The sequence below is a fragment of the Maylandia zebra genome, linkage group LG1 (assembly GCF_041146795.1).
Source record: "Maylandia zebra isolate NMK-2024a linkage group LG1, Mzebra_GT3a, whole genome shotgun sequence".
NCBI lineage: Eukaryota > Metazoa > Chordata > Actinopteri > Cichliformes > Cichlidae > Maylandia > Maylandia zebra.
This window is the reverse complement of record NC_135167.1, coordinates 1,796,421-1,806,430: the sequence shown is the minus strand read 5'-3', so window position 1 is coordinate 1,806,430 and position 10,010 is coordinate 1,796,421. Positions and strand designations below refer to the sequence as shown.

Here is a 10,010-nt window from a genome sequence, read left to right as displayed (position 1 = left end):
TTTCCCGTCATGACCGAAGGACGTCGCAGACGGCAGTCGATGTGGAGCAGCTAGCTAACAAGCTGCAACTCCGGAGTTGCATCACTGCATGACACAGAAATATTTCTGGGACTTTTGAGAGTGTCCTGATGCTCTCAATCTTGTGTTTCGTTAACAGTAGTTTTCAGTGACCTGATGAAAAGCTTGTGCAGCGTACAGACCGACATGTTTTTAATGCAGGAATTCAAAATAAGTGACCAGAGTCTTGCAAACATATGGCTTTTTATTTAACTGAATGAATATTGTAACATTAATTCAAAAGAAACATGAACATCTATCCACATGTCTCGGCTTTTGCTCTTTTTTTAATATGAACGAATCCAAACAACAGACGAGCGCGACCTTAAATCTGAGCCATCGCGTTTAAATACAGACTGAAAGGAAATATGCAGAATACCGAGCAAAACCAGGACAGTAAACCAAATCAGGAATGTACAACACAGTGTTTATGTTCACGTAAAGAAACGTAATGTTAGTGGTGAAGTTCTTCCATTTTACACAGCTTCTTTTCTTTTGGTGTCTTTCAGCACAAATTATTCACAGAATCTACAGCTCAAACATTTTGTTTCCGGCTCTTCGTGTAAGGTGTGCTCAGGGCAAAGGGCCAGATTCAGAAACTGCATTTTGTCTTGATTATTTCTCAGTGTTTGACTCTTTCACAGTACATCCTTCCTGCCTCCAGAGGTGGCATCTTTCTGCCGTTTGTCCAGTCGGTGAGGTTACTGCAAGGAACCACGCGAACAACATCAAGTCTGGCTGCGTGAGAACATTTCTTTACAAAAACACCAACAAAAAACAGGATTTCACCCTTTCAGTCAACATTCCTATATATTTTACTGTTTTAGGCCACGCCCACGCCTGAATACTGCTGTTAAAAACGATGAAGGCGAAGACCAGGCGGACCTCTTAATACTGCATAACCCCTCCCACAACACGAAGGGTCCGGACACACGCACGCACGCACGCACGCACGCACACACACACGCACACACACAACTGTGAACTAAGAAGAAATCTTTGGTCAACATTAGCAGTTTGCAACAAAGAGAACAGTGAAGACAGATCATAGAAACACCGTACAATAACTTATTGTTCTACCTCACAACACAATAGCTTTTCAACAGAGACTGTTTTGCTGGGACGAGTGAAACGACGAGTGTAGGAGTTACTTCACTACGGCTTCACGGGGCAGACGTGGACGTCCGACGACAGAAACACTGGAAGAGAAAAAACACTTGCAGGATTCGACAACACAAGGAAAACTTTAGTCCACACGGATGTTTTTTTAAAGGGCTCAAAGGAAAACCAAAATAAATCAGCACGACGCCGAAACCAACTGGCTGACCTGCGCAGGTTTTGGTTGTTTTAAATGAATTTGGTTTCCTCTCTGCTCGTCCCTTTCTCGCCTACAGTAACGGATGAATGACGGCGTGATGTTTCCAAAGTGCTAACGGGTGAGCCTTCTTTATTACGCGCCCAGGAAAAACAACAAAAGAACAACTTGGACAAAGTAAACGTTGGCCTTTGAGGTCTACTCCTGTTCCATGGGGGAACCCGAGCTAACAGCCAGGTTCCTGTGGAGGTTCGGGTTCTGGCTGTGCCTGTTCCTGCTCCGCACGGAGGAGAACGACGTGTCGCAGCCGGGGACTTTACACTTGTGAAGAAGTCTCAGATGGACAGTCTTGTAATGGGCTCTGAATGTGCCCTTGTTGCTGTAGACCTTTTGGCAGACGTGGCACGTTATTGGAGATCCACCCCCACCTCCCTGAAGCCCTCCTTGTCCTCCCTCGCCACAGCCCAGGGTCCTCCCCCCTTCGAGTGCAAGCTCGTCGCCCCCGGGCCTGCCCACGCCGATCCCATCGCAGCTTTCATCGCTGTCCTCCACGGGGAGCGCCTCCTCCTCGTCTTCCTCGGCCCCCTCCCCTTCCTCGCTGCCGGCTCCGTCTGAGTCCCAGGAAGACTGAGCGCTGCCACGAGGCGGGGCAGAGGATGAGGTGCTCAGGTCCAGGACTGCCCCATCCTCCCCGCTTACGCCGCCTTCCCCACCTCCCAATCTCTGAGTCTCTCCCACCGGAGACGCCTCGGCGCTGTCCAGAGCCGTGGACATTTTGCTCATCGGGAAGACCAGACCCATGCGGTTGTGCCCTCGGAAGATGACGGAGGTCTGGCCGCTCGGATCCCGGTGGGGCGGGTCTCGGTCCCGCTGCTCTTGGCAGTACTCCAGCCCGGCAGAGTCTCTGTCTCGACAAAGGGAGGCGTGAGAGTAGAGGGCGTTGGCCGGGCTGAAGGAGTCTTTGGTCAGCAGCTTGTGGTGCAGGTTCAGGTTGGCGCTGTGTCTGCGGGTGACAAACAAAAATGACACTGTGAGTGTTTCAGTCAGTTTACCTCAAAATTTCATGTGAAACATTTATTGTTATTGCAGCTGCACAAAGAGTGATGAGCGTCCGTCTGCATGCGAGCGCACATCGCACTGACAGAGAGGGCTATCCGAGTTTGGATCACTTTTGGAAGGTTCGGATAAAAAGTGACAAGATTTCAGGTGACTGTGGCTGTTTTCCTCAAACATTAACGCAGGGCAGCGTTCTTAGCCCTCTGCTGTGGTTTGGGTACAAAGTGAGAAGCACCTTCAGAAATGTAGAATTGCTATTAGCTGATGGAAGTTCAGTTCAATTCAGCACCAAAACAATACAACACAGCAACGATCACTTTATCCAGTAAAGACCCAACAGTCAGGGGGAAGCAGTAGGCGACACCGGGGAAGAAAAACTCCCACAGAGGTCACACTGCTGTTCTGTCGCTATGGTGATGCTGAACTGTCCCCTTTCAAAGAGCGAGAGCTTGAATCTGAGCAGGCGAGGTTTTTCCTCTCCACTGTCACCAAATGCTAGCTCATAGGGGGTCATCTGATTGTCTATTGATGTTTTACACTATAATGAGCCTTGAGGCGACTGCTGTTGTGATTTGGTGCTATATAAGTACAAATGGATCGATCTGTATCTGTGAGACGCAGCCAGCACGAGAACAGGCTGTCATCACACACGTACAGTCTTTACCCTGTGAGCGCCAAACCCCGACTCTGTTTTTGATTGACGAGACTCGAGGACACAGTTTGCTAAAGCAGATGCACTTTCAGCTGCACCGTCAGTGCGAACAGATGCAGTTTGTAACGTTTCCTACAGATTCATGAATACAGAAACCTGACGTGGTGCTGCACAGACATGCAGGCTGCACTTTTGTGACTTTAAGTTGTTGTTGTTTATAAATACTCGAACGTGCACTTGTGTCAGGAGGAGAAATCGAGCGCCTCTCACCTGTCTCTGCTCCTGCGGGAGGGGAAGGCGGCGTTGCAGCCGTCCACCGTGCACATGTGCATCTCCTTCAGGTGGACGTTTTGGTAGTGCATCTTGACGCTGTAGGGGTTTTTGAAGTTCTTGCTGCAGATCTCACAGTGGTGCGGCAGGACGGCGTCGGGATCGAGGTGAGATAACCCCGAGTCTCCGTAGTCATCTCCGCAGCCATCGGACGCCTCCCTCTCTGTGAGCTGGAGGCCGCCGCCATTCGTCAGCCTGTGCTCGCCGTCGTCCCACTTGAGTTCTGACATCTTGTTGAGGCCGTGCTCGCGGTCCTCCCTCTCTCGGTCCTGGCAGAGCGAGCTGTCATCACAGTGATTGTCCATCAGCCTGTTTTCGAAGGGGGAGGACGCGCAGGTGATGACGCCGGTCTCGGCTAGCCTCGAGCCGTCGTCTTTGTCCTCCCTCTCTGTCCTTTCTCTCTCCAAACTTTGCTCTCTCTCCATGTCTTTGCCCTGGTACGCGTCTCTGGCTTCCTTCTCCTCCCCAGCTTGTCTTGTGCACAGACGTCCTTCCTCTTTGTTACCGTCGCACTCGTCCTTGTCCCTGCCGTGTAAGGGAGTTTCATCCTCGGAGCTGCTCTCCTTATCCTGCTCGTCTCGCTCCACCATCTCCTTTTCTATCTTTATTGGCATGCTGGACTTGCGAGACTTTTTCTTTGGTATCGGGTCAGTCGTGCAGGGCTCGGGGGCTGTGAGGGGTTTGACGGGCACAGAGGAGGACAGCAGAGGAAGCGAGGGCAGCGTTCCCGGGGTGTTGGCGAGCTCAGCCGGGGTTACCAGGCTTCTGTAGAAAGGCAGGACTGGCTGGACTGTTTTTAAGTTGGGGAAGAGGATGCCGCTTTGGCCCATGCTGGGGAACGAGCTGCTGTGGAGCTTGGAGCCAGAGTCCATGTGGCTCACCATGTAGCTGGACACCGATTTTTGGCTCTCTGCAGAGCAGATGGAGATGGGGGTGCCGTATTCAGGCCTCTTCTCTCCTTCAGAGCTCTCGTCAGCGGACAAGTTGCTCCGCAGGTCTTTGTCCCGGTTGTTGCGGTTCATGGGCATATGGAGGCGTGGGTTTGGGTTGGCACTGTGGCGATTGCGGCTGCGCAGCGAGCTGAACACCATGTTGCAGCCCTCGATGGTGCACTTGTGCTTGATCTTGAGGTGCACTGCGTTGTAGTGGATTTTCAGCGTGCCTTTGTCATAGAACGTCTTCTCGCAGGCGTTGCAAAACACACGACCCTTCTTCAGAGAGCCTCCTCCGGCGATGCCTCCCGAGACGCCACCGCCGCTCCCGTTTCTGTCCAATGAGCGCAGTTTGCTCTCCGGTGACATCTGGGTCACGTCGGAGCTGATGGACGGCGTGCACGGTGTGGAGGGCCCGTCTGAGTAATTGTCACTGGTGGAGAAGTCCTCGGCCTCGATCTTCGTGCTGGCGGAGAGGCCGTCCGTCGGCTTGTCTCCACTTCGGTCGAGGTCAGCTGAGAACGAGATGGCGCCGGAGCTGAGCAGCGTGCTCTCCGACGGGTGCGACAGAGAGGGGTGATTGTCCCTGAGCAGACCGTCCCGCCCCTGAACGTCCTGCCGCTGGCCCTGCTGCTCCATCGGCCCGCGGCACAGCGGCTGGTGCTGCTGATGTTGCTGGTGCTGCTGTTGCATCGCCCCCGTGTGCGAGCCCAGGAACGGCGCCGGGACAGAGCCGAGCAGCTGGAACGGCAGCATGAAGGCCATGCTGTTGATGAAGTTCTCGAAGTGGTGCATGCTGTTGCCGCTCAGCTTATCGGTCTTGGACGCGGAGAGGTTGGCAGCCGTGCGGGGGGTGTTTCGCTCGATGAACGTGCGGATGTCGGAGTTGGTGCGGGTGCTGGGAACCAGCACTGCCTGGCCCTCTTTGTCCTGCAGAGCCATCAGCTCCACGATGGATTTGGTCTCCCCGAAACGCAGGAACTGCTGCAGCGTGGCGATCTCCTCCTCGAACGTCATGATCGCCCAGCGGTCCAACACCTTCCCCGCGACATCCTGCAGAGAGAAGAGAGGAGAGGGCAGAGGAAGTAGGAGAAAGAAAGGAGAGAGCGGTTTCATCATCGGCATTAAAAGTGTCTGCTGGCTTGCTCATACATATTCACACAGTGGGCTGCACGACACACCTTATAAAGCAGATTGGCAGGGCGGCTAAATAAAGGAATCAGATGGAGTGTTAATGCGAGCGGGCAGCGCAGAACCCCGAGAAAGCTCATTACGCAGACACGCAGCGCTTCATCTCGCAGGTCATTTCTCTTCATTTAAATCATGTGGATGTGCCTGCTCTGCATCGGCAGGACACACACACGCACGCGCACACTCCCAAAGGCGAGCGCAAATAAATACGTGCACAACATACCACACACACATATCTGCGGCGAGGGCGGGGGGAGCAGAAGGCGCCGTGCATTGATCAAGCGGGTCCTCTCTGCCTCAGCCCGGCTGTAATCACATGTGAGTTTGGGGGTCTTTGAAAATGAGGAGCGGCTTCGTGCCATAACCGCGATTAATATTTCATCACAGAGCATTCATTGGGTGCCTGTCGAGGATTCTGACTCTACGTTCGCCATTAGTTGAGCTAACATGAATTAAACGCAGCCCAGCTTGAATACTTGATGATGTACTAATCGAAGTGAGATCTGTGTGCGCGCCTGACACGGCGCCTGCAGCCTCGGACCCGGCCGGCTTGGCGCCGGCTTGAGAGGAAATCTGGAGCAAAAGACATAATGTTTACAAATGTAGCGGGCAGTTCGGAGACCTCCCCGAGCCCGGTGGTACCGCCTCGGCGGGGCACCGCTCGTGGCATCGCTTTGCCGTGGCACCCCCCCGCCCTTTCCTGCCTGGCGTCAACCATGATTTTCTGACTCCCCCTCCTCCCTCGCCTTCCTCAGAAATTCCTTCAGTCTCTCCCTTCATGTACTCGCGGGCTGTGGTGGTGTTTCTCAGGTGTCCCGCTCACACGTCTATCCAGGAAAGTGTTTTAACTTTGTTTTTCGTCACTGCGGCGGCCGAAAAACTGAGTCTGAACACAACCCGAGTCCACAAAATGCTGGAAAAACAGGAGGAAATGAAGGCGTGATATTTAAAAATATGCATTGATATTGTGTCGTAATGCATGACCAATAATATGAGAAATAATCGTTCTTGTCTCACAGACGCTCATCTCCTCCATGCACTCAAAAACATGCAGTACACAAAGTTGTAGATGATTATTTCAGGTTTCCCCGAAAGAGATTTTGGCCACAACAAAACTGAATCCAACAGCTTTCTAATTAAACTAATTAAATTAACACTTTTACCAGCTACATAACATTCAATTCAACTTTATTTATACACAACAACAGTCGCCTCAAGGCGCTTTATACTGTAAGGCAGACCCTACAATAACACATACAGAGAAAACCCAACAATCATATGACCCCCTATGAGCAGCACTTTGGCGACAGTGGGAAGGAAAAACTCCCTTTTAACAGGAAGAAACCTCCAGCAGAACCAGGCTCAGGGAGGGGCGGGGCCATCTGCTGTGATTGGTTGGGGTGAGAGATCACATGTCTGTGCTTATCAAATGGTTACGATTAACAAAGAAATGCACAGATTGTTGTAAAATAAGTGAACAGTCAGACATCAGCCTGCACTTCCTCTAACATCCACTAGAGGCTCCAGTCTCGGGGAGCCACTCTGTTAAACGTGTTAAACGGCTCCAGCAGAAGATAACTGATACACTCAGAATACGACTGTAAGGAGAGTCTGTGGCTATCAGCAGTAAAGCAACGTCCCCCATCCTGATTTCTTTTGTAAAATTATTAAATTAATTTTTATAGAACTTTTCTTTGTAGAAGAGCACTGAGCTTAGCTTAGCATAAACCCTGGAGGCAGCTAAACTGAAGTCTTAAACTGAATGAACACCGACGATTGAAGGCTTCTTTCTCACTCACAGAGTCTTTCTAGAGCTTCTCCAGCTGCAGCCAGATGCAGCACAGGTGTCCTTAAATTTGTCACTCATGAGGTGTCCACAGGAGCAGCAGGCACACATGTTTTTAATGTGCAAGCTTACTGTTATATTCAAACATGAACCACGATCAATTTGTGAACCTGATCATCGAATCCCTGCTCCCCTGACTGATGAGCCACACATGCAGGTGGCATTGTGCCGCAGACCGTTGCTGAACGCTAACGTGTTCAGTCAAACCTTTCCTGAAATGTTGCGCACACCAGCCGAGGCTTCTTCAGTCCTAAGCGCTCACCTGCAGCACGTATCCTCGTATGTAGTCCTGCAGCGTCCAGTCGAGCGCGTTCAGGATCTGGATCACCTCCTCCTGCTTCAGGACGGAGAACAGGCGGTCCAGGAGGATCTTGAGGCGGATGGGGATGGCCTGCGTGCCGTACAGCATCAGGCTGCAGATGTCGAACACCACATTGGAGTGGACGATCTCCACCTGGCTGCTCTGGTACATGTGGTGCACCTTCAGCTTGCTCAGGGCTGAAACACAGGGGTCACGTTTGAACAGATTAGAGTAATCTGAGATCACAGAGTTCAGCTCCGCCTGGGCGCTGCATGCGTGTTTGTGCTGCTGCATGTTCACATTTCACATTCCTGTCCGCTCTCTCACTCCGCTTGCATAATTAAATTGAGTTCAAGCATTTATTAATATTTTTTTGATCGAATCTTTGGGCCTAAATGTAACAAATCAAATAAAAACAGGAACAAAAGAAAAAGAATGAAAAATAAATAAACAATAATCTTCATTAAATATTGGACAACAAATAAAATCTGTTCACTGCACTTCAGGTTGCTCAGCAACTTAACCTTTATTATTATTATTATTTGTTTTCATTCACCGAACAATTTCCTGTTAGATCGTTTTACTACTTTTTAAATTTACTTTTTATTCTTTCTATTTACCATTTTATTTATTTAGTTTAAAGAAATATATAATTTCTAATTTAAGTTTTATTTAACTAAATTTTAATTTAGCTTTTTTATTCTAATACCTTAATTTTGCTTGTTTTTATTCGGTATTATTACATTTTATTTAGATTTTTATTTATTGAACTTCTTTAGTTATTTATTTTTATGTCATTCACTTTTTATTTTAACTCTTTTTTGTCCTTTAGAAATTTGGCTTCTAACTTCGTGCTCTATATTGTGTGTATGACAGAGTGGGTATTACTGGACGATGTTAACTGGAGGGAATAACGCAGCATTCAAGTCTGTGTAGCAGAAATAATCATCAGAACACAAAATGATGGTGATTCAAGCAGAGTGTTGGACACATTAGAATAATTACAGGAAATAAATGTGACTCTCGCTCTGTAAACTCTGACTTCCAGAGCTTCAGCGATCATTAAAATCCCGCTGCGGTCACCCTGTTAGTCCACCATCATCCTCTGTGTTTACGCCACAGAGCGATGACTCTAAAGGACTTTTAAAGCTTCGGTTCACCTAAATCTGAAAGCTCCAGTTCTCCAGATTTTCAGACGGTATCACAATAAAGTGATGAGTGATTGTCTTGAGACAAAAAGCCTTCAGGTGACTCCAGGCGTTACTCTAAGTACTTAAATCACACTTTTCTGGCCTTTGTGAGAACTCAAAAAATGTTTTGTTTTTTTTACTTCGTGCTTTTACTTAAAAAAAAAGCTGCATAAATAATATTTAGTGAATAAAATCCTCAGTCAAGAAAAATGAATTATTTTTGATTTTCTGTTTGCGATTTTCTTTTAAATAGACCGATTGTGTCTGCAGGGCCTGGAAACGTCTTATTTATGTGAGGAAGAATGACAGACACCAGCTGGGAGTAATCTGGGATGCACTGCAGGGAGGAGCTCAGGGTTCTGTGTCATCATTAAAATCAACACTTTTTCTCCCGAGTCAGCAAACGTGAAGTTCAGGATTCACGCACGCCAACAAAGGCAGAGGGCCAAACATGTCGCCGTGCGCCGCGGGTTACTCGATTATGTTAAACACGCAGGTTTTCTCTCTGTGACGGTTCCTAATGTTTAACCTGGGTCTGTGTAAAGGCGACAGTGTCATCGCTGCGCTCACTTTTCTAACTTTATTTAAACACGTCCATGTGAACAACACTGTGCAGCTCTGCAGCCACACTTCATGTTGCATCTCTGTTTGAATTTAAACGCCGCGTGGTCGTAGAAACTCCCTGACTACAGCATCCATCTGATGCTCAAAGCCTCCGACTGTGTCTGAACTTCAGCGGTGCTCTGCTCTTCTTTATTTAATTTTTAAACACAGCTCACATCTTATCGTCTCACAGGACACAGCTGCACGTTTCACTTACAGTTAATCTGAAAAATAATAAAACTAAAAACAGGAAGCTACTTTCTTGATTCCATTTTAATGGTTTTATTTGCGAGTCTGTCAGCAAACTAGAAATTAGATTCCTTTGGCACACAGATAAATAGATTCAGATTTCAGCGTGAAAGCTTTTTAAATCAAAGATTTCTGACTGATAATAACGACAAACTCTCGTCTTACCGTGAGCCACCCAGCCATGCTTGCAGTTTTCACACTGCCTCCTCTTCAGCTTCCCCGGCTTGAAGCTGTCACAGTTACAGTTCACCAAAGTGCAGCAGATAGCCTGTCAACACACACACACAC

General features: G+C 48.8%; 1 protein-coding gene across 3 annotated transcripts in view; it reads right to left on the bottom strand.

Annotated features, from left to right (window-relative positions):
* Positions 1-242: 242 nt before the first annotated feature.
* The window catches only part of bnc1 (basonuclin zinc finger protein 1), a 33,001-nt gene continuing 23,233 nt past the window's right edge, over positions 243-10,010 (bottom strand). For all 3 annotated transcript variants that reach the window (XM_004565717.4, XM_004565715.3, XM_004565716.4), the window contains exons 2-5: positions 9,888-9,990; positions 7,642-7,877; positions 3,351-5,395; positions 243-2,375 (exon numbers count right to left, since the gene is read on the bottom strand). In XM_004565717.4, the coding sequence (XP_004565774.2) occupies positions 1,571-2,375; positions 3,351-5,395; positions 7,642-7,851 (3,060 nt within the window). In that variant the 5' untranslated portion in view covers positions 7,852-7,877; positions 9,888-9,990 and the 3' untranslated portion in view covers positions 243-1,570. The remainder of the gene's footprint in view (positions 2,376-3,350; positions 5,396-7,641; positions 7,878-9,887; positions 9,991-10,010) is intronic.